The 24,777-nt window shown below is 41.5% G+C and overlaps 1 protein-coding gene across 4 annotated transcripts in view; it reads right to left on the minus strand.

Moving 5' to 3' along the window:
• Window positions 1-22,661, minus strand: part of ANKRD42 (ankyrin repeat domain 42) — an 80,978-nt gene extending 58,317 nt beyond the window's left edge. Inside the window, exons 1-3 of one of the 4 annotated variants that reach the window (XR_011967346.1) lie at window positions 21,750-21,953; window positions 14,132-14,295; window positions 4,572-4,679 (exon numbers count right to left, since the gene is read on the minus strand). Coding sequence is in view for 3 of the 4 variants with exons in the window: in XM_072610709.1 (XP_072466810.1) it covers window positions 4,572-4,679; window positions 22,162-22,575 (522 nt within the window). In the remaining variant the exon portion in view is untranslated. Of the gene's footprint in view, window positions 1-4,571; window positions 4,680-14,131; window positions 14,296-21,749; window positions 21,954-22,161 lie in introns of those variants that run through there. The other 3 variants (XM_072610708.1, XM_072610709.1, XM_072610707.1) reach the window with 3 other exon arrangements.
• Window positions 22,662-24,777: the final 2,116 nt, after the last annotated feature.

The raw sequence follows: 24,777 nt of genomic DNA on the forward strand, positions 1-24,777 counted from the left end.
AAATGCTTTTTGTTGTTTATCCTTGAAGAGGACCACAACATCAGGAAGGTGATGTCACCATCTGCAAGTGAGTTGGATTTAAGTGAGGCAGGATTGTGCAAAGACACCAGTCTCACTCTCTGTTCAGAAGTCATCTGGGTCCAGTGGCAAAATACAGATCAGGATGACTGGAGATGGCCCTGGATGCAGAGGGAGACCTTGGCCTTTTTAAGCTAAGGTTTTTCCCAGGTCTCAATTTATCTCAGGCAACACTCATTCAGCGATTAAGGCTGGGTGAGAAGGAATGAGGCAAAGAATGGCCTCTTTTACCTAGTCAAAAAAAAAAAAATCAATCTGGGAGGGAAAGACCCTCAGGGTTTCTGACCAAAATAGAAACAACAGCTCACTCAATGAGAGCCAGAGTAAATGCTCTTTAGTATGTAATCAATATCAAGAAGTAGATGCCCCCAGCCGCACTGATTAATCCCCCAGTGAATCTTTAATGAGAAGAAATGCACAAGAGTCACACAGGATGAGAAGCCATGGATGAGTTGCAACCTATATTGTGGGAAGTAATACCCACATCAATGATCACAGATCAAAGTATTAAATAAGACAGAAAAATAGACTTCTGAGGCAGCTAGGTGGTGCTGTAGATAGAACACTGGGCCTGAAGTCAGGAAGACCCGGGTTCAAAAATGACCTCAGACACTTGCTATGTGACCTTGGGCACGTCATTTAACCCTATTTGTCTCATTTGTAAAATGAACTGGAGAAGGAAATGCCAAACTACTTCCGTATCTTTGCCAAGAAAATCCCAAATGATAAAGGGTTGGACATGAATGAAATGACTGAACAACAACAATATGAATTTTTAGGATAAGGTAAGGGAGATGTAAAATATTGATTACTATATTTGTAACCAATAAGTACTACAAAAAGTAACTTGAAAAAACCAATATACAGAAATATTGTATGTTTATGATATGCTTACTCAGTCACATTTTAAGTGACTTTTCATTATAATCAATAGTAGCAACCCATATTTCTATTGTTCCAGAAGGTTGAAAAAGCACTTTCCATCAACAAACCAATGAAGTAGGTGAGGTAAGTGGTATAGTCCTGATTTGAAAGAAGAGAAAAGTGAAAGTGTGGGAGGATAAAAGACTTATGGAGTAGTAAGGTCTCCATCACTGCAACTATCTAGGTGGAATGTAACCATCTGCTCCTCAAGAATGTCATTCACAGGATTCATGCTTTGGTAGCTGGACTGGATGATGTCAGAGGTTCTTTTTGCCTTTCCAATTCTATGATTATAGGCAAGCCTGTTGAACTGTATCACTGAACTGAACAGCATTTATTATTTATACAACTCAATTTGCATTTAATCATCTATTGCCTTGTATAGTTACTTGTCATATATGTATGTAGGTTCTCAATGAATACAAGTTAAATAAATAGATAGATAGATATTAGGTTATAGCTAGTTAAATTGATAAACTGCCTCATGTATTACCTTGTCCACAACCTTGTACAGTGCCTTTCAAACAGAAAATGAATAGTAAATGTTAGATGAAGTGAAACAGAGATCTTCAAGAGATACAAATTCCTTAACTCCAAATAATAATATAATTAAAGCAAGTTAATTAGGGCAGCAAGGTGACACAGTAGACAGAGTGCAGAGCCTGGAGTCAGGAAGACCTGAGTTCAAGTGTGACCTCAGATACTTACTTACTAGCTGCATGGCCTTGGGCAAGTCATATAACTCTATTTGTCTCAGATTTCCTCATCTGTAAAATGAGCTGGAGAAGGAAATGGCAAACCATTCCAGTATCGTTGCCAAGAAAACCCCAAAAGGGATCACAAAGAGTGGGACCCAAATGAATCAAATGAATCACAATTGTAACCAGCAAGTGTTGCTGTGGAGCAAAATTCAGCTGGGTACTCCTTGTACTCCCTCCTCTCACAGGAATTTTGGGGAGTAGCTAAAGATTGCTCCCTGACCACACCTTTTTCTGCCTACTAACCAACCCTGTGGGCTATACCCTTCTCTTTGGGCCATAGCACCATCCTACCTCTTCCTGTGGGAGGCTGAGAATTTGCTTAAGGCCTCTGAAGTCTGAGCAGCCCACTGGTCCCTCTGGATTCTTTTCTCTAGGGTCTTAAGGAGGTTATAAATAGAGGCTATTAATACACATCGACACTATATCACCAAATTATCTCACTTTACCTCTGGAGCCCTCAGGTCAGAAACTAATTCTAACCATCAGGCCAGTCCTCTAGTCAGATGATTTATTCTCTTAATGCTGTGTACCCCCTAGCTAATCACAGGCATTCTCCACTTCCCTTCTTTACCCAGCACAGTACAGATAGACATGTAATACAAAGTATTCTTGATTAGTCATGGATTTTATATGAAACAAAATCGAAGAAACAGCTTAAAGAAATAGCCAGAAAAGTTATATGGAAGTATCTCCTTAGCAAACAAGCCCCTGGAAAAGCACCTGAGGAGAGTAAAAACTTTTCAGGTCAATCCTTTGCTGACCTAGCAGAGCGCTGGCCCTACAACCAGCCTTTCATACTTGGTTGTTCAATCGTTTCAGTCGTCTGATTCTTTGTGACCTCATTTGGGTTTTCTTGGGAAAGATGTGGGAGTGGTTTGTCACTTCCTTCTCCAGCTCATTTTACAGATGAGGAAACTGAGGCAGAGTTAAGTAACTTTTCTAGGGTCACACAGCTAGGAAGTATCTGACTCAGGTCTTCCTGATTCCTGGCTCCACACTCTATCTACTGCACTACCTAGCTACTACACTTTGTCCCTCTGTAATCCCAGAGCACACAATGCAAGACACCTACACAGATCCCCACCCAGATCCCTGCTGCTATTTTCCCATTTCTCTACTCTGCTCCATCTCTCTCCTATGGTGGGCTGGCCAGCCCATTATTTCTTCTGTCTGTTTCCTCTGCTCTATTGCAGAACAATTCAAAAGTTCATGATCTAGTAGAACTTAGAAGGCTAAGCCTAAACCTTGCAACAGACCAGTCTCTCACAGAACTGAGAGGGAATATTGTCATTCTAAACTACCCAGAATATCTGGCCCAGTTTTGAACTAAAAATAATAATATTAACATTTCTGTATGTGCCAGGCACTGTGCTAAGCCTTTACAAATATTATCTCATTTGATCACAACATCATCCCTGAAGATAGGTGCCATTATTGTCCCATTTTACAGATGAGGAAACTGAGGCAAATATCAGTTAAGTGATGTCCCTAGGGTCACACAGCTAGCGTCTGAGGTCAAATTTGAACTCAGGTCTTCCTGACTCCAGGTCTGATTTTCTATACATTGTGCCACCTAAGTAGAACTTTACCCTGCCTATGGAGAAATCAGCCTAAGACCCATCCCAATAGAAATAAGTCTGCACCTATGTTAAGGTGGAAGGGGAAGGAGGATGGAACAGGATGAAAAAACTGGGAAGCCTACATCCAGAAAGGCTTGATGAGATGACCTATAATGGAAATGCCTTGCTCCCTGATTTGGACTATCCATATATACTCTGTAACTGGTTTCAATCTGCTAGTAACTTGATAAGGAGAGGGCTTGTTCATTGGAAATGTAGCCAGTAGTATGCATTCCAAATGCACACACCAGCTTAGTCCCTGGGCTGTAGTTCCTTGAAGCTTGCCTGCTATTCAAGAAGGGAGAGGAACCACTGAGGCTGCTAAGGGGGGCAGCCTGGGCTCTTTCTCCCCTGGGGTCAACAGGAAACCAAGAAGGCAAGTCCCTGCTATAGATCTATCCTTTCCTGCTTTTAGTCAAAAGAAGAGTGGCAATGACTATGACCCTGTGCAAATTACCAGAGGTCCAGGAGTGGGAGGAGCAAAAACCTGCCTAGCCCTGGCAGCAGCTGAAGGCAGCCTCATCCAGTGGCTGTGCCATGGCCAAAAGTAAACTTTCCATGTTAACACAGAAGCTGCATCAAGTCTGAGCTCACTCTCACCAAGGCCTGAGGTGGCAGAGCAGATCGTGTGCTCCCATGTATTGAGGGAAAAAAAATGTATGTGCTTCTGTTCTTGCTCTATATGAGCAAGTATATCTAAATATCCTTCTGTAAAAACTAACTGATGCTAACTGGATAAATGAAACAAGGTCTTAACCGCAGGCAGTTACCAGTGGAGAGAACAGAAGAATGGGAGCCTCCAGGTGACAGCATCAGAGAAAGTTTTCTCTGTCAGGAGTATCCCAAGAACCCTGAGGGGGAACTGTGGGTAGCTCCATTCTGGGACATCAAGTCAAGATTCTTGCTACATAAAGATAATTGTTTAGGATTCAGTGACAAGACATGGGATATTTTGTAGTAAGCAAGCGTGGGCTTCTGGCATTTGTCAAAACATGCCAGGTTAAGTATTGTGTCTTACATCAAGTTCAACAAATGGAGAGTTTGTAACAAGAGCCCCTAAGTAATGAAATCCCAAGAACCACCACCGTTAGAACAAAATAATGAGAATAACGAGAACATTCCAGTAAGATTCCACTCAAGTGGTTCATTAATATTTTTAAAAATCCATTTGACAAGAATTTCTCCTTACCTGCATACAAGCATCTTGACCTCTGATTGCAGCAACATGAGCTGCTGTCCAACCACCTGGAGTTACACTTGTGAGGTCAGCCCCATGCCATAGCAGCCAATGAAGACACTAAAGAGAATGAAAATGTTAAAATGCTATTGTATCACACAGATTATTCTAAAGGAACTCAATAACAACATATCAAAGATTTACCACTTGGTACAATTTTATATGTATATATCCTCATTACCTGATTCACTAAATCTTTCATGCTGCCCCCAAACCCTTGATTTTCATGTTATTTTTTTCTTTTTTTCCAAATTTATTATTTTTTTTAGTTTTCAAGAATCATTTCCATAACTTCCCAATTTTCTCCCTCTTCCTTCCCCCCAACGCGATCTTACATGAGTTCTACACATACATTCCTATTAAACACATTTTCACATTATTCACATTGCATAGAAGAATTAAAATGAATGGGATAAACCATGCGAAAAACAAACAAAACAAAAACATAACAAAGCAGAAAATAGTCGGCTTCATTCTTCGTTTCAACTCCATAGTTCTTCCTCTGGATATGGATAACATTTTGCATCATGAGTCCTTTGGAAATGTTTTAGGTTCTTATATTGCTATGAAGGGCTAAGTCTATCAAAACAGCCCTCACACACTGTGGCTGTTACTGTGTGTGATATTCTCCTGTGTCTGCTCACTTCACTCATCCTCAGTTCGTATAAGTCTTTCCAGGCTTTTCTGAAGTCCCCCTGTTCGTCATTTCTTATAGGATTTTCATGTTATTTCAAAACTTCAAAAGATGTGATTTCATCTGTATGGGTACTCTTCTGTAAGAGGGATTGCAATCATCTACACCTTAGCAAACAGTCTTCATGAGCTGCCATGGTCAGAAATACTCACCTTGTTGTGGCCAACCCTCTAGTGATAAACCTCTCTGAGCTTAGCTAAGATGACAGATGACAAACACAGTTAGCTTACTTAGTCTTACTGGTAGACCTTACAATTCACAGGGCCTACCAGAGTATGCATTCTACTGGCATAACTTTGTAGAACTCAGGTTGCCCTCTACATCCCAATGAGGAAATGAAGAAGCTTAAAAGAGACCATATTTCAACTCTGTAAGCTTATTTAAACACACCAAATATATCACTTGTGGATTTAATTTAGTTTCATATAAAATGATATTAACTGACTGCTCTGAATCAGTGGTGTCAAACTTAAGAGCCACTCAAGTACACATAAGGATCTTTGCAGGCTGCATGTTGACTTAGAAAACCACAGATAAACATTATTTGTTTTGTTATACTTTTATTTATTTTGATTAATATTTCCAAATTACATTTTAATCTGGTTCAGCTTCAGTCAGATTGTTGTAGGCTAAGCAGTTGTATGACACCTCTGTTCTAAATAATTGTCACTAATTTTTATAATGAAAGACTATGCATTCCTAGTCATCACACTTGCTATCTCTAGATTCACTGGTTGATCTTGAGGTTTGTACATTTTAAAGTATTGCTGGAATTAGGAGAAAAAATGCATACAAATAACAGCTTTGAAATACTTAAGAATTCTGATCCACACAATGACCAACATAAGGATTTCATGATAAAGCCCATCTCCAGAGAGATCATTGACTCAGGGTATAAATTGAGATGTATTTTTTTTTGGACATGGCCAGTGTAAGAATTTGGCTAGATTGTGCACATTTACTACAAGTCTTATCCTATATACCCCAGAATGTGATTGTTTCCTCTGAGGGATTGAGGTGCAGGCGAGCTTTCACCATCTGAAACAGGAGGTTACAAGAGAAGATCAAATAGAAACCTGATGAGTCATTGGAACAATGGCTCCTGAGAGGGTGGTCTAATGAAGCCAATGTAGAAACTTTTTCCACAGCAGAGTTTCATAGACTTGAGGAGCTCTCTGAGGACTTAAAGTAACAAAGGCACCTAAATCAATTAAAGGCTTCAGACCAGAACTTCCCTTTGTCCCTTTTTAGGTGCCTGAGATTGGGACTGGCCTCACAAACATGAATTTTTATTGCAGCTGACTCCTCATGGGAATCTACCAGGGAGGGGAATAAAGTTCTTAAAGGAAATGGATTTGATAGGTTTGATCTATGCAATAACCCACCACCACCAAGGCCTGTACATCCTATGATCAGCCTGATTCAGGAGCAATTAGATCCAGCCTTCTGGGTGAACCCAGACCTGAATGGCATCAGGCTTTAGCTGTGAGTCTTCCTTAACACACACTCACACAGAGATGGATAGATCAACTAGTGAAATTTGAGTGGAAGATTAGGACAGCAGTTGCCATCAGGGGAAATACTAATGTGAGTGAAAATAGGTGGTCCAAGGATACTGGAAGGTAGCCCTACATCCATTTCACTCCCAGTGAGAATGACACCATCTCCTACATAGAGCTTTGAATATGGCTTCTGAAAAATGGGGTTGAAAAAGCAATTGATCAGCAGCCTATGAGGATGTTAATAAAACTATTTCATGATATCTGGGGATAGCGATAGCAAAGACTGTGAATTATTATTATATTACTTGGAAAAACTATTATTATACTGTTTAATTTTAACTTTATATGATTAGAGATTGTTTAAACCCAGAATGTTGCCCCAACATCAATAAATCCCCAGGAATGCTGAAGATAGCTACGAGAAATTCTGGGTTTCCCCAGGTCCTGGATCCACCCAAAACATTATTGTTCTGGATCTCCACACCCAGTTTTGTTCTGGGTCCACCCAAGTTTGTGCTTGGCTTTGCCCAAATTTTATTGAATTTTTACATTTACTCATATCCACTTCAATCTATCTTGCTTTCCAGCTTCTCTCTTGGCAAAACTGCTTAACTGATCCCCAAGAAATCATAAAAATGGGAAAGGGTCCCCCATGTACAAAAATATTTATAGCAGCACTCTTTGTAGGTGCCAAAAACTGGAAGTCGAGGGGATGCCCGTCAATTGGGGAATGGCTGAATAAATTATGGTATATGAATGTAATGGAATACAAGACTTCAGAGAGGCCTGGAAGGACTTATATGATCTGATGCTGAGTGAAAGGAGCAGAACCAGGAGAACTTTGTGCACAGCAACGACCACAGTGTGCGAGAGTTTTTTCTGGTAGACTTGGAATTTTGTAATAACACAAGAACTTATTTTAAAAAAAATCCCAGTGGTGGTTTTCTAAGGCAAAATGCCTTCCACACTCAGAGAAAGATATATAGAAGTCATTCGCAGAATGTAGCAGATCATGTTTGTGTGTGTGTGTGTTTTTGTGTCTCATGTTCTGATTTGTTATATGATTTCTTCCATTTATTTTAGTCCGACTACATAGCATGACTATAGTGAAAATGTACTCAATAGGAAAGTATATGTAGAACCTATACAGAATTGTATGCAGTCGTGGGGAGGGAGGGGGGTAGTGGGGGGTAGGTGTGGGAGGGGATAAAATCTTAATTTTATGGCAGTGATTATAAAACATTAAAAAATAATAATAAAATTAAATTTAAAAAAAAAGAAAAAAACTGCTTAACTGCATATGTGGGATTCATGTATGGGTACCTTTGTCTAAATTCTGTAACAATGTAAACCTTCCAGAGCTGGGACAAGATGGAGCTATATTTTCTTTCCAGCTTGTTCTTCTCTACCAAATGACTTAATAAATTTCTTTCTAAAACTTTCATATGAACAAGAAAACCCTTCAACCACATTTATGCTTTAGGTACCCCCTAAAGTTACCTCCCTACTTGGTAGCTCTGAGCCACCCCTGCCTTTGTAGCCTAACTTAAGGGATTTTGGGGAAGACTCCGTCTAGGCCAATTTTAGATCATTCTACTTACAGAACCTCAAGGGGACCCGAAGTCACATGCCTAAGCTGTGTGTGACAGGGGGAAGGGAACCCCAAGTATACAAAAGCTTTTGGATAGAGTAGCCAGGTTACTCTAATACCAGGAGACTAGACATGGATACAAAGTAGCACCCTGATTTTCAGAAGGAATTCATGGACATCACCTTGCTCAAGTGAAATTAAATGAAAGGCATTGTACATAGGTCACACTGGTAGCTAATCAAAGAGTACACTGTGGAAATGGACATTACAAACTCTTAGAGGGAAGTACCAGTATGAGTCCTTTCAGCAAAGTTCTATGCTGGTCACTGTAGGTAGGGTCAAATGGAAACCCTTGAAGTTACCTGATCCATCTCATATAGTCAATATCAAACAATAAGAGGTCCCTGGAGGGAAGAGGAGAATGAAAAGATATTTCCACTTTAATGACGGAAATGAAAGAGGTCAGAGTACTTTGCCATATCAATTCCCCTTACAACAGCACATGGCGACAAGAAAGGCAGATGATAACTGACAAGGGAGCTGAACAAATTCATCATGCCCATCACTGCAGCTGTTCCTGACCCTCATCTATGTGGTAGGCTAGGTATCCTAGGCCTAGGGATAAGTGGTTTATCAACTTTGTCCATGCTTTTTTTCTCTATTCCTGTGACTAAGACTAGTCAGGTCCAGTTCACTTTCACCTAGAAACCTTTCCTCTACTTCTCCAGAGCTACCTAAAGTCAATCTCATACTGCCACTATCTTGTAGGCAGAGACCTTAAAGAGGTGTAGGTACACCACTACAATGACAATATAATGCTGAACTGGCCAGATAAGGCCACAGTGGCTTAGACCTTCAGTTGGATAAAGGCTCATGAGGGACAAGGGGGAGGAAATTAATCCCAGAAAATCCAAGGTCCTCAGTCAGATTTTGGGGAAATACAGTGGCTAGGAAGAACCCAGATGATTCCAGACAAATCTCAGATTCCAGACAGTTCCTGAAAAAGGCTTTCTCAAAATCTAAAAAGGAAGCCCTGAAGCTTATTGGACTTTCTAACTATGGACAATGCAAATTGTCACCATTTACATATCTTGATGGCCCTCCTTTAAAAAGTTACCCAGAAGTTTGCCTCTTTTGAGAGGGGTTGAACAGGTTAAAGTCTTGGAAGACCTAAAGTAGGCTACGCAGTAGTCTATCTCACTGATTGCTTATACTCTGTGGTATGTTTTTGGAGGTCTCTTTCCACAAAGATCAGGAAGAATGGAGCCTTTCACAGGCCCCTAAGGGTAGCCAAACCAAAAACAACTAAGTTTCTGAAACCGCAAGCTTCCAAAAGCAGTCACTCACTATATCATTTTTAAAGTCCATTTGCTCCCTTGCTCCTGGGTCCTAATTGCTCCTGAGTGGATAACACAAGATCATTCTATCACCCAGCATTGTGCATCCTGGGCATGGTGAGCAATATGAACCCTCCAACAGGGTAGGTAAGGCACAAAAGACTCTTCCTGTTAAGTGGAAATGGTACATTTAAAATTAAGTCTGTCTGGGCCCCTTGAACATTAATGTCCTTCACAAAGAAGCTGCAATTCTTCCAGAGACTGAGGCCTCTAGTCCAAGACTCAAACACCCTGCCTTCTCAGCTGGCCTAACAGACCCTGCGTAAGAGGACCTATCTCCAGAAAAATGACATTCTGATGCTGCTAGGTGGTACAGTATACAGAGAACTAGGCCTGGTGTCAGGAAGACCTGAGTTTGTGTCTGTCTTGATACTTATTAGCTGTATGATCCTGGGCAAGTCACTCCCCCTCTGTAGGCCTCAGTTTCCTCAATTATAAGATGAGGATAATAACAGCACCTCCATCATAAGGTTGGTACGAGGATCAAATGAGATAAATACAAAGCACTTAGCATAGTGCCTAGTACAGAGTAGGTGCTACAAATGCTCATTCCTTCCCTTCTCTGCCCCATTCTACCTGGTTAGCTGACAGCTCTATCCATTAGGAGAATTACACAAAACTGGACTTCAGCACCCAATAATTTGGTAACCAGGGACTACTCTGAGAGATGTGGGTCCTCACAATTCCTCCCAGAAGACTGAGCTGCAGGCTGCAGAGTTGGCAATTGAGAGGGCTTTGAAGAAATTAATTAATGATTTATTAAGTATTTATTATAAGAAAATCCCTGTGCTTTTCATTAAAAAAATACAAATAGAAAAGTCAGATGGTCCCTCCTTTCACAGAGCTCACGTTCTAACAGGGGAGACAACACATAATGGAAGGTTTCAGAAGCAAGTCAGATGAAGAAGTACCATGATAATGTCTCTCCTTTAATGTCATTTCCACAAATAAAATCATCTCAGTTTCTGATTTTGAACCATTCTGACAAGAATGTTCTCATTTGGGTCTTCAGTGGCTGTGGCTATAGCCCCTCCAGAAGCAGTTACCCAGCCAGGACTGTAGACACTGGACTTGAAGAACTGCTATCCCCAAGGCTCTTGGGCTCAGAGTATGGGCTGACTCCACTGGGATCTAAGGAAAGACAGGGTGCCCTGCTGCTTCAGCCAGGCTGGCTTGCCTTGAGGGAGGGTGCAGATAAAATCTCTATCTATATTGATTCCTGGGCAGTGGTTATAAGTGTGGCCAAGTGGTTGGGAAACTGGAAAGAATGGGACTGGACAACCAAAATTTCTTCCCCCCTTTGGAATCAGCACCAATTGAGGGATTTTGTTGATGTCTCCTATCACATACAGTGGTTTGTGGGGTATCAGAAGCATCATATGTCCTCAGCAAAACTACAGAAAGAAGCTGGTGCTCTTACCAGAGCAGCAGAGGTAGGAACAGATCCATTCTCAATCTGGACATGAGGACCAAGATGCCATGTTATGGCAGGTGCAAAAGTAACAAAGGATGAGGCAGCCATTTTGGCTCACCTTTTCTTCTCATGCCTTCTACAAAGAACAGTGCAGCCTGATCCCACGTGATCCCTGACCTGCTTCCAATTAAACAATGTATTACATTACTCTGCTCCACAATGCCCTTACTGCAGATGATGCCTATTCAAGTTATGGAATTTTGGTACTGGTTAACTCTGCCCCTGAGGCATCAAGTTCTCACAGGATAGATTCTTCTTCCTTATGGGCCTCCTGCCCCAAGGGCCTGGAGAAGAGCCACAACTAGGCCCACCAACAATCCCATCTGTTGGGTTCTTCACCTCTTTTACTTCAGACAGCTGACATTGTTAGATGTTGGAACGGCCTTCTGAAACAACACAGCCCTGACTCTCATAGTTAGTTGTCTCACCTTCCAGATGCCATGTCCTCAACAAATCAACATTACACCAGAAAGAAGGAGTGTTCTCCAGTTCAGTGACTTCTTGATTATAGCTTCCAGGATCACTTCTTTGATAAGAACATAATTCCATGTCAGGTCCTTCCATGTTCCATCCCCTGCATGAAGTCACCTGGAACTCAATGACTCTGCTGCCTCAGGAGGTTCATACACCCTGGGGAAACAGCTCAGTTCCCCCCAAGTGGCAAGTCTCTTTTTCCAGAGACGGTTTGAACAGCTTCTTCCCACAGAGGTTTTGGTACACCATAGGATGGAATTTTGGGGAGGTGTCCTACTTTATAATGACATAAAGGAGGTGAAATTCTCTGCCTACCAAGGATGACTGTGAATTTATACAGAAGAAAGATCTCTAAGACAACTTGAAGGTAATCCTGAGTCCCTGGAAGAAGATAAGTCTTTATCCAGGCCCTGCAGAAAAAGGGGGAATCACTTCAGTAGAAGCCTCTAAAGTGGAAAAGATCTGGTATCATTCTCCAATGGGGTTTCTGTGGCCAAGGAATACCGAGTGGGTGATTGTACAGGAAAAGTGTTGGTATGAAATTACATCCTGGGACAGGTTTTCATACAAGAAGCTAATGATGCTTTATCCACTTGACTACAGAGGACCCCAATTCATGATGAAAAATTTGTGACTGTGCCCAATGTGTCATCATTTGTGCAGTGGCCCTGACATACCTAGTACTTCTCTGGCTTATCATCACCACCCTGAAGCAAAATTGAGTTGAAAAGTTTTGGCATGGACATCATATAGACCAGATTATTGAGATCTAATATTTAGTTCTTCCAAAGCAGGAGAAGAAAAGTCTAGGATTTCTGGCTTTTGTTTTCCACTGAATTTTTCTTTTTCTTCTTTTCTTCTTTTTCTTTATGATGATTTCCTCAAGGACAGGGGCTATTAATTTTTTTCTTTTTCCTTTTCTCTTAGCACTGCCTATGCCAGGATTGTCCAGTGAAAGCTAAATTGAAATGGCAGAATCCTTAGGACCATGTCATGATGGGATGGTATGCAATTGATATTTATACATAGTAGGATACATACTAGGATTGTCACATTCCCCCCACCCCCAACATAGGTTTCTCTTTTTCCTATAAGACAACAAAGCTGAACTGAATAATCCAGGATTGATTAGTCCAGGAGTGAACTAACCTCTACAGAAGCTTCTTGATAGCCAAGAGGTGGAGATGAGGAGGGAGAATATTCCCTGAATGGAGAACTGCCAATAAAAATGCCCAGTGTCTTGTTCAAGAAACAGCCTGGAGCCTAGTGTCACTGGATCCAAGAGTAAATAAGTAGTGAAGTACAAGGCATAAAAAATTGTCAGAGTATCACTTAATTGCCAAAATATATCCTCAAAGTCCTCTTATTAAAAAGTAGAATTTTATGTGTTAGTTTATAAACCTTAGGCAAGAAGCATTATGACAAAGTGGATAGAGTGCTGACTGGGTTCAAGGTTTTCCTGTTTCTGACATTCACTAGCTATATGGCTTTGAGAAAATTTAAAACCCCCAAGCCATTCTTTCTGAGGCTAAGTTTCCAAGTAGTTGCTGACTTGAATTGGTAGAAGGGGTTCCCTCACCATGGATTCCTTTAAAGGAGTAAAATTACATGACCACACCAAAAAAAAAATCTTAAAGTATTTTTAACTGTCTTTTCTTTTGGAACATATGCTAGCTCAGAAGAGCCAGAGGAGGAACATTAACATTAAATAATGTAAAATATGAAAAATGAAGTATTTTATGGGTAACAAGGGAAAAAATAAGCAGAAGGCCGAGGGAATCAAATTCAAAGACATGACAAATTATCCTATTTTTATCTAATTCAGATGCAAATATTTATTTTGAACTTTGTAAATGGTGAACGTTTAGGTCATTTATTTGACATTTCAATGCTCCAAGCAACTATCCCAGACTATAAACTGCAAACAGGATATAGATATGCTGATTAAAAGATCTTTTAAAATTTATTTATTTTTAGTTTTCAACATTCACTTTTATAAGATTCTGAGTTCCAAATTCTTTTTCTCCCTCCCCCTCCAAAACAGTGTGCAATCTGAATAGACTATACATATACAATCATATCAAACATATTTCTACATTAGTCATGTTACAAAAGAAGAATCATAACAAAAGGGAAAAACCACAACAAAGAAAAACGAAAAAAGATAAAACCATATGCTTCAATCTGCATTCCAACTCCATAGTTCTTTCTCTAAATGTGGACAGCATTTTCCACCATGAGTTAAAAAGAAGTTTCTTATACCAATGAAATCACAGGTCCAGTCCAAAAAAATTACTTAAACTGGATGTATGATGTTGCTAAAATTCCATAATTATATCATTCACTTTTAGTAAGTTTAAGAATTTTTAAATTTCCTTACCTCCAAACTTCCAGCATGTGCTGCCCAATGTAAAGGAGTAAATTTGTGGAGGACATCAACCTCATTTATGTTGACTCCACTCTCTACAATTTCCGCTAGCTGTTTCACATCACCAGTTTTCACTGCATCATGTATACTAACAAAGTGCACCTTCTTCCTGACATCTGAAATTTCATGAAGTTTAAAAGATTATAGAATATTACAGTTTACAGTCCTTTTATCTATATTATTACAATCAAAATTGGAAAATGCATCAATAATTTGTATAGAGGGAAAAAATATGCAAAATTACTTGTTTTTTTAAGTCACTGTCTACAAAAAATTAACCTATTATAGGATGAGAATTACTGGAATACATTTCATTTTTTGGTCTGGATGTGTGATTTCATCAGTGTAGCGAACTCTGTGGTGTGAAAATTCCTCTACTAATGAAAATTGGTAACTATTCTGTCTTAGAGAATTGCACAGGGTACAGAAAAGGGCTAAGGGTCACATATCTGGAAGGATATGATCCCAGGTTTCCCTAATTCCAAAGATGGCTTTGTATTTACTATACCATGCTATCTCCTACTATTTCTTTAATGATAGCAAAATTGCAAGTAGCTAGAATCTGATGTAAGCACTTATGATGAATTTTGTTTTCTCTTTCAAAAATTATTGCTACATCAAGTGGAGCCTGATATACCTGTCATAAAGAGGCAGGATAACAACTTAAAAATCAGGAATGTTTTGGGTAAGAGTTAGATTAGACAATGCCCTAAGCTATGGACTTACATGATTCTCTAAGGTTTATGGGCGTTACATAGCTGACATCATCTGATTCTCATAACTACCCTATGAAGCAGTAGGTACTACAAGAATTATTTTCCCTACTTTACCAAGTACTTGCCCAGACTCCCAGGGCTTCTGAAGTATCAAGAGGAAGGATTTGAACCCAATTCCCTGACATGTACTGTTCAATCCAGTGACACTGGCTTCCTGGTTATTCCATGAACAAGACACTCCATCTCTCAGCTCTGGTATTTTCTCTGGTTGTTCCCCATGCCTGGAATGTTTTCCCTCCTCCAATCCAATCACTGAGCTCCCTGGCTTCCTTTAAGTCCCAACTAAAATGACACCTTCTACAGGAAGCCGTCCCCACCGTTTTAATTCTAGTGCCTTCCCTCTCTTAACTATCTTCTATTTTCCTATATATAGCTTGCTTTGTATATTTTTTGTTTGTATACTGTCTTCCCTATTAGATCATAAGTTCCTTGAGGGCAGGGTCTCTTTTGTATCCTTAGCATTTAGCACGCTGCATGGCACACAGTAGGTATTTAGTAAATGTTTACTGAATGAATCATTCCTAACTACAATTACAGTGCTTTTTAATCTTTCAGTGCTCCTAAGTTACTCTCTCTGAGTATAGCAGTGTAAGAGTATAATATCAAAATACAGTAATATACCCAAATATCAGCCATTCTTATTTTCATATTGTCATCCAATATACCATACACCAGATGTGTGGTGTATCATATTGCAAATTATTTCAAACTGCTTTGGGCACTAAACAAACTGAATGTAAGGGTATCTAAATGGCAACAGAATGATGAGAAGTCAGTGAAGAGAAAATACTGGTTAAGGATGTCAAGCTAGGTAAAGGAAAAGACAACAGATATTTATGAAGTATCTTCTAAGTGACCTTTCATTACACTAAATGTCAGGTTATAAGAAAAATATGTAACATGGTCACTATCCTCAAGGAGCTTAAAAATCTTTTGGGGAAGACAAAAGTTATACCATTAATTTGTTACTTGGCAGTCAACTTGGTAGTTTAGTTTATTTATGCCCCTATCTTTCTTATGGGGCAGCTAGGTGACTCAGTGGACACAGTGCTGGACCTGGAGTCAGGAAGACTCATCTTTCTGAGTTTAAATCTGGCCTCAGACACTTACTAGCTGTGTAACCCTGGGCAAGTCATTTCACCCCATTTGCCTCAGTTCCTCATCTATAAAATGAGCTGGAGACAGAAATGGCAAACCACTCCAGTATCTTTGCCAAAACCCCCCCCCCAAAAAAAACCCCCAAATGGGATCATGAAGAGTTGGGCACGACTGAACAACAACCTGCCTACCAAACTTCATTCTAGGTTCCTTGAAAACTTTGTATTTCTGGGGTAAAGAAGGAAATGCTTATTTAACTCACTGGTCCAGGAAGTATGGAGAGAACTAGTAGGGAAAGGCAAGGAACAGGGATTAGGTAGAACTCATGGAAGCCTTACAGTTGCAGGAGTCTGAAAGTAGCTAACCCTTCAGTCTCTACACACATGCACATGATGGTTTGTCATCAGTCCCCTGGGGAGAACTGACCAGGACAAAGGGTGTGAGTACTTATTCGAACCTATAATTTCGCTGTTATGCTGTTCCAGTGTCTGGACACAGACTGCAATGGGGAAGCACAGTGGTAACTACACATCCCAGATTCAGTGACTCAACTATTTCTCTTATCTCTAAGAACACCTTGTCAAGGGTAATTGGCCATAACTAGTATGATGGAAAAAGTATTCAACTGAGGAGCGTAGAAATGAGGGATCTAGATCTGGCTCCACTACTAACTTGATGAAGGCATCGAATAAGTGATTTACTTGACCTCTGCAAGCCTCAGTTTTTTAGGTCACTGAGACTTCACGGAAAAGGTGGGACTAGAAGTTTCAAAAGACAGACGTAATTTAAGCAAGTAAAGAGAGGTCGTACTACATAGGGTAAGCTCCTTGAAGGCAAGGAACATATATCTGGCCTTTGCTTTGTTTAATACCAAAGTATTTCACACATACTTGGATTTTAAGAGTTAAGTAAATGTGCCTACTCTACTCTACCGTAACAAACATGCTTCATCTTCAATCTTTTCCTTTGCCACTCTTTCATCTTCAGACTTTCAATAAGACCTGGCTCCATTTGGAAGACAGCCTCAGTGGCTACTACACTCTCCAGTACCGTTTCACTCCCCCCAATCACTGGTGGAATATTCCTTGTTTTCTATTGCTTCTTCCAGTTTCTTCCCCATCATCATTTGGGAACCTCTCTTCCTCTGAGGTTCACTCAATCTACATTTACTACCATAGTGAAATTCTGGTTTCTAGTTTCTAGAATTCTAGTTTCCTCATGCTTGCGTCATACCTTCTCTCCTCACAAACTCTTGTCTTAATAGTAGGAAACTTCAACATATATACTCAAATATCCATACCCTGTCCTCCTGGGCCCACAATTTGTTCATATCATATGATCTAATACTCCATCCTTCCTCATCTACACACAGAGACAATCATACCCTTGACCTTGCTATCACCCACAAAAGTACCATTTCCATGTTCACGAAATCTGAAATTCTCTTATCTTATAACAATCTGTTGTCGTTCCACCTCTCACTCTGCCTCACAACCCCAACCCTGTTTTTCTACTTTCACAATGTTCAATCCTTCCAACCCCCACTTCTCTCCTGGGCTATCACTCCTGAACTGGCTATACTTTTGTCCTTCTCTAGCTTGATCCCTTGATGAATCCATTTAGCTCTATACTGTCTTCATCTCTCAAGTCCCTTGACCTCTTATCCTATCACCAATCTAGCCCAATCAAACCTAAACCTGGGATTACTCCCACTATTCACGACCTTGGCTCCTACTCACTTGAAGCTAAATGAAGCTGGAGAAAAAAAATCACAAAACCTTGTTGACTGGGTCTACTACAAATTTAGTTTACATAATCTCAACCAGGCTCTCTCTGTAGCAATCCTTATATACTTAATTAATTTACTATCCTGCTCACTGCAGCAACTTCTCCAAAACTTTTTCAGACCTGCTCAAATCTCCTATGGATCCCCTTTCCCCACTCTCTCAGCTGAGAGTCTTGCTTCGTATTTCATTGAAAAACTTAAGAGTATTTACCAAGAACTTTCTCCTTTCACCTTTTCTCACATCATACGCCTTTTGTCACTATCTCCTCTTTCACCCCCATCTTACATGGGAATGACTTTTCCTTGCCAAGGTAAACCCTTTACATGCACAAATGATCTCATTCCCTTCAGTCTCCTCCATCAGACTGCCCCATTTATTATCCTCATTCTCTCATTTATCTTCACTCTCTGTCTACTGGCTGCTTTCCTACTACCTACAAACATGCTCATGTCACCTTCATCCTTAAAACCCCTCACTTGATCCATCAATCCCTGATACCATACCATAGCTCTCTTATCTTCTGTGATTAAATTTCTTGAAAAGACTGAATGACACCTTCACTTCCTTTACTTATCTCTCAACTCTCATCTCCAACTGCCCATTAGACATCTTGAATTGGATGTCTTGTAGACATGTCCAGATCTAAATTTATTATCTTTCCCTCCAACCTTTCACCCCTTTCCCAAATCCCCTTATTACAGTCTTACATTATGCTAGGGCACCACTCTCCCAGTTACTCAGGCTTGAAATTCGAAATCCTTACTCTCACTCCCCATATCAAATGTGCTGCCAAGTCTTAGAAACTTTATTTGTGTAACATTGTTCATTCATATAATATGCCCCATCCTTTCTTCTGACACTGTCACCATACTGGTTCAAGATTTCCTCACCTCATACCTAGACTATTACAGTACCCTGGCGGTTGGTCTCCCGAACACAAATCTCTTTCCACTTCTGGCTATCTTTTGATCTTCCTAAAGCACAAATCTAACCATATCACCACCCCCCTTCAATAAATGCCATTGGCTCTCTATCACCTTCAGGATCAAATATGAAATCCTCTGTTGGGCATTCAAAACCTTTTATAACCTGGCTGTTTCTTACCTTTCCCGTCTTCTTATACCTCATTCACCTCCATGTACTCTGTGATCCAGTGATGCTGGTTTCTTCGCTGTTCCTCACACAAGAGACTCCATCTCCTGACTCTGGGCATTTGCACTGGCTGTGATCCCCATACCTGGAATTCCCCACCTCCTTATCTCTATCTCTTGACCTCCCTGTCTTCCTTTAAATCCTATCTAAAAATTCCACAATCTACAAGAAGTCTTCCCTAACTAGTGCCTTCCCATTGTAAATTATCTCTACTTGTCCTGTATATAGTTCATCTGTATATAGTGGTTTGCAATGTTGTCTCCCCCTTAGATCATAAACTCCTTGAGAGCAGGAACTATCTTTTGCCTCTGTTTGTATCCCCAGGGCTTAGCACAGTGCCTGGCACATAGAAAGTGTTTATTAAACGCTTGTCAGCTGACTGAATGTTGTTAAATTCTAGCAGAAGGAAGAAGATTCATAAAATCATAATTAATTATAGAATTTTCGGAGCCAAGAAGAATCTTACAAGATCATCAGGTCAGATCCCTTCAATGTATACACACACACAAAAAAACGAAGCCTGGAGAGGTGATATGGTTTGCTTGAGCTAATCAGTCAGATCAAGAATCTAATTTTCTTCACTTCCAGGCAAGAGTTAAAAAAAAATACATTATTGTCAAACTATTATAGTCCTCCAGTTATAGAAATATAAGCCATGTTCTTCATTGGCCTTTGGACTAAAACTATTCCCCGAAATTTCACTGGCATGGGCATTACATTCATCAATGCAGACCTTAATTCTATCATTCCTCCATTATCAGAAGTTACTATAGGGAAAAAAATGTATCACCTGGTGATAAAGCTGTTAATGAACTTTTCTAAACTTTGGTAGCTTGTCCCTAGGATGACAAAACACATAAGTCCATGGGGCCACATGTGAAGTTCTTCTAGCTTGGTAAGAGGTACAAAAGGTTATATGTTTCACTGGTCAAGTCTTGGACAACTGAAGGTCACTGCCACACCATGACAGAGAAACGAGCAAATAAAGGCATAAGAGAAGGGCTCAGATGGAAAGAGGACACACACATGCACACAGTCTTTTGGATTAAGTCTAATAATTTTATCAATGTAGGGAACCAGTAGTGTGAAAATTCCCTTTATCAATGCAAATAGATAACTCATCTGTAATTTACAGTCTTACAATTACCTGGAGCACTGAGACATTAAGTCACACAGCTAGTCACTGCCAAAGTCAGAGTTTAAATCCAGATGTTTGGGATCCCATCCAAGGCTGATCCTCTACCATATACAATATATCATACATATTCCTTCAAGTTCCAACTAGAATCCCACCTTCTACAAAAATCTTTCTTGACCCCTCTGTTGATTATTTCCAAATTATTCTATATATAGATCTCCTTTGTGGATAGTTTTTTGTATGTTGTCTCCCCCAGTGACTGTGAGTTCCTTTGGAGTGAGGGCTGTCTTTTGCCTTTCTTTGTGTTAAGAAAAGTGCTTAGCACAGTGCCTGGTACATAGTAAGAGCTCAATAAATGCTTACTGACTTTGAAGAATCAGAGCTATGCCTTTGGGTTTTTGTCTTCTTTCACAACAGGATTAACATGGTAGGAAAAAAAGAATTAGAGCTATGTACATGGGACTCTACAGAGACCAGCAGTAAGAACTAAAAGGGGGAGGATGACCAGGAATAAAAGGGTTGAGGAAAGAGTTATAAAAACAATAAAAGCAACAGCAGCAGCTAAGATTCACAGAGCCCTAATTTTTAAAAATTTCACATATATCATCTCAGAGGCTGCCGTGTTTGTCTTTCATTTCCAAAGAGGACCATGACAGCAGGGAAACGATGACATGACTTGCCCTTGACTTTGATTTGAGGGAGGGCTGTGCACGTCACCAGCCTCACTTCTCCTCCAGAGCCATCTGAGTCCAGTGACCAGATGTTTCTCAGGATGACTGGAGATGACCCAGGATGCACTGGAGACCTCGGCCCTTTTAGGCTAAGGCCTTTTCAGGTTCTCACTTAGAGTGAGTAATGCCCATTCAGTGAATAGGCCTCTTTAAGAAGTGAGTCAAGGGATGACCCCTTTAACTAGAAAAAAAATGGGGAAAAAACATCAAGTTGGAAGGGGAAGACCCTCAGGGGTTCCAAAAAGAAATAGTGACATTCAATCTAAGCCAGAAGGGCCCAAAATATAGCTACATAGAAAAGGAAGGAAGGAAGGAAGGAAGGAAGGAAGGAAGGAAGGAAGGAAGGAAGGAAGGAAGGAAGGAAGGAAGACACGTAGCCAGTAAATCCCAAGTTAACTGGGCAGCTTGTGGTCATCAAAATTCGCCTTCCTTTGGAGAGGAGAGGGAGAGGGAGAAGGAGAGGGCGAGCTGAGTTAAGCGGCTTGGCTGGGTCCGCACAGAGGGCCATGACACCAGAGAAGGCAGGAAGGGGGTCGATGGGGAGTCAGAGGCAAGGGATGCTTCGACTCTGGGGAATGCTGGCCATGGAAAGATTTAAAAAGAAGGATGGCGGGGGGGGGGGGGGGGGGGGTGTTCCCCAGGGGGGACCCACCTGGCGGAAAAAAGGAGAAGAGGCGGAGAGTGGGAGGCGGGCAAACCCCTAGAGTAGGGACAGGGGAAGAAGGTCGTTCCGTAGGGCAGGGGGGCGCTAGGAGTTCTCCCGGAGCCGAGCGGGGCGCGCCTCTGGGGCCCCCCGAGGGGAGGAGGGAGGGAGGAACGGTTAAGCCTTTGCCTCCCGGAAGGCAGCAGGAGACGTGCCCAGGAGAGCGGCCGGCAGGGCGGACTCACTCGAGACGGTCACGGGCGCGAGGCGGGAGGCGGGGGACGCAGGCAAGGGGTAATCGTGAGACCACGGAGACGACCCCCCGCCGCCCTCCGCGACGATGTCGCCTCTCACTTCGCTACGCGTCTCCAGCATTCAGCCTCCGACTCCCCCTAGCCGGGAATCTGGAGGGGACGGGTTACCTCGGGAACGGGTAAACGTTGGAGGAGGTTGCGTCACTTCCGCTTCCGGAAAGTCCGGCTAACTTCCTGCACCCCTCGCACAGACGCACCGACACGTACATACACACCCCGGCCGGAGCACCGCGGTCCCTCGGGGACCGAGCGGCCTTTCCTTCGGGAGGCTGGCTGAGGAGGAGCTTGCCCGGACGGGCCGCCCCTCGCTCGGCCTCAGAACTTTCCCTTCACCCGCACCTACCTTCGTGGCGAGGCACCCTCTGACAACGCCTCCCTCGTCCCGAGACGCCGCTTGTGTGAACAGCGCCGACGTCGGGACGGCCTGGACTGCCTTCCGCGGAGGTGCCCGGCTCGGCCCGGCCTGGGGTGGGGCTCGGGGGGCTGTCGGCGCGGGGGAGCGCGGAAGTGTCAGGCTGGGGCCGGCGCCGGCGCTCGGCACGTTCCGCAACTGTGTGACCTCGGGCCCGTCACTGCCGCCCTCGGGGCCTCGGCCTCCCTCCCCGGTAAACGTGGCAGTGACACCCAGCGGAGGGAAGGAGGAAGGGAGGGAGGGCAGGAGAAAAGGCTGACCCGGGTTCCGATCGATCCCCGAGGCAAGCCTCTCACTTCCGGGGCCTGGAGGTGCCGATCGGGCCAGATGTTCTCCCAGGTCCATTTCTGCCCAGTTTTACAACCGCCACCGGCACGTTTTGTTTCTGGGAGGGCACATGCGACTTGCCCCCGGGTTCCGCAAAGCGGCGCCTGAGGCCGGATTCTGGCCCCTTCGGCCCTCCGTTCTCGGGCCTGTGGGGAGGTCCTGATGAGGTAACGGTGGCGAAGTCCCTTGGTAAGTTGCGGAGGCCTGCCCCAGCCGAGGCGGCGTGAGATGGCAGGGATCGTGGGATTCAAGGCTGTGGCTCGCGCACCCTTTAAAGGGGCATTTGTAATCCACATTGGTGAACGTGGCACCCCGGAATGACGTTTCATTGTAGGTGTTCAAGTGGGCCTTGTCTAACGACTACATTTTACTCTCTAATTTAAGTTTTCCAGCGAGGGCTAGATTAGACTGGTGTGATGGAGAACACTCAGTTACAGCCAGGAAACCTGCACTAAGTCTAGGTTCCACTGTTTAGGGCTGCGACCTTGAGCAAAGTGATTAAACTGAGTTTTTTTCTTTTTTTGTAGGAGGAATCAATCTGATAGAGGTCTTATATACAAAGATATATAGGAAGTTAACGCAAATGTATAATCGGAAGCCATTTTCCAGTAGGGCCAAAAGATACAAATTGTTATCACAAGAATTAAAATAATTAAAGTCCACATGAAAGACTATTCAGTACAAATTAAAACGATTTGAAGATCTGATCTTACGTTATCCACCTGACAAAAGGCTGCCACATACCACTGAGCCTGGAATGGTGAGAGGACCAGGTGTGACCTGAAAGATCCCTTCAGGTTGTCATTTATAGACCAGCAATTGCTGAGTTGGTTTGAGTTACAGTGGTGATGAGTTGTTGATACGGTAACGTTAACTGTCAGCTTAAAAGTCCCATCCATGACAGCACTGGACTGCATCACCTAACTTCTCAGAACCCAGGCAACAGATGTGATTCTAAAGGAAAAACTTTCCTCACACCTTTGAAACCAGCTTATAAACCAAACTTTAAAGTGTGGTTAAATGTACAAATAATGGCTTTTAATTCCAATTTTATAACGACATTAAAAACTAGCTGTCATCCAGGCTAGATACTAGTCTTGCTCATTAAAAAGACAGAAAAGCTATGGGTAACAGACAGATCTCTATATAGCCTTGTTAAAATGAGAATGGTATTTGAAGGTCCTTTTCTAGTAAGATGATCTGTACTAAGTTTATGTTTGAGGTTAAAAGGGTCTTAAAATTTGCTAAGAATTTATTTGGGGGCAAAGGCATCAACATAAGGCAAAGGTTTAGAACTTTTTTGTGCATCATGGATCCTTTTGGCAATCTAGTAAAGCTCTATAAACTTTCTAAAAATTTTCAGTGCATAAAATAAAAATATATGTAGAATTTTTAAGGAAACCAATTATACTGAAATAAAGATGTAAGTTTCCCCCCTCTAAGCTAGATGATCTGTGGGCCCCATGTTAAGAACCTTTGAAGGTTAAAGAATGAAGTTAGCACTAAGCTTTTTCAGAGCCACCCTTAAAACACAATCTCAGTTAATCACAATACAGTATTTTCATTCATATTCAGATCATAATAGTATCTTGAAGTATGAAGTATATCACAGATTAAAATTTAGCCATATATTCTAAAGCCATTCATGAAATAAAAAGAGATACAACCTTAAAGTTACTTCATCATTCTATTTATTACATGTATGAATATTAACATCTCACGGTATCTGATTTATCATCTAATCCAGTCAAAATCAACAAAGGAAAAGATTAACCATGCTTCAAAATGAACATTCTTACATTTCCCCCCTTTGACTTAAAAAAAATGTTATGTTCATCTGCTTTAAATTGCTGACAGTTTGAAAAATGTCATTAAAAATCACCTTCAGCTACTAAATATAACTTGTTTCTTAATCAAATGTTTGATGGCACTGGTGTCCGCTTTTAAGAATAAAAGTTGCTTCATTTGTTTCTGTCAAACTGACATTTAGTTTTGTTTTAAAATAATCTGGATATGTATGCAAGTTTGTCCTGTTGAGTTTAAAACTTTTTTTTTTAAATCTAGACTTTAGTATTTGAGAAGGGTCCTGCAATGCTGATATCCCCTTTTGAAGGATGAAAATTAACTTCAGGTTCGTTTGGTTTTTGTTCTTTTTAATCATGGGAGGCTACTCATAAAAGGTCTATTTTGAGGTCGCTGTTTAATTCCACCCAATGAAAA

Source organism: Notamacropus eugenii, chromosome 5 (assembly GCF_028372415.1).
Source record: "Notamacropus eugenii isolate mMacEug1 chromosome 5, mMacEug1.pri_v2, whole genome shotgun sequence".
Taxonomy (NCBI): domain Eukaryota; kingdom Metazoa; phylum Chordata; class Mammalia; order Diprotodontia; family Macropodidae; genus Notamacropus; species Notamacropus eugenii.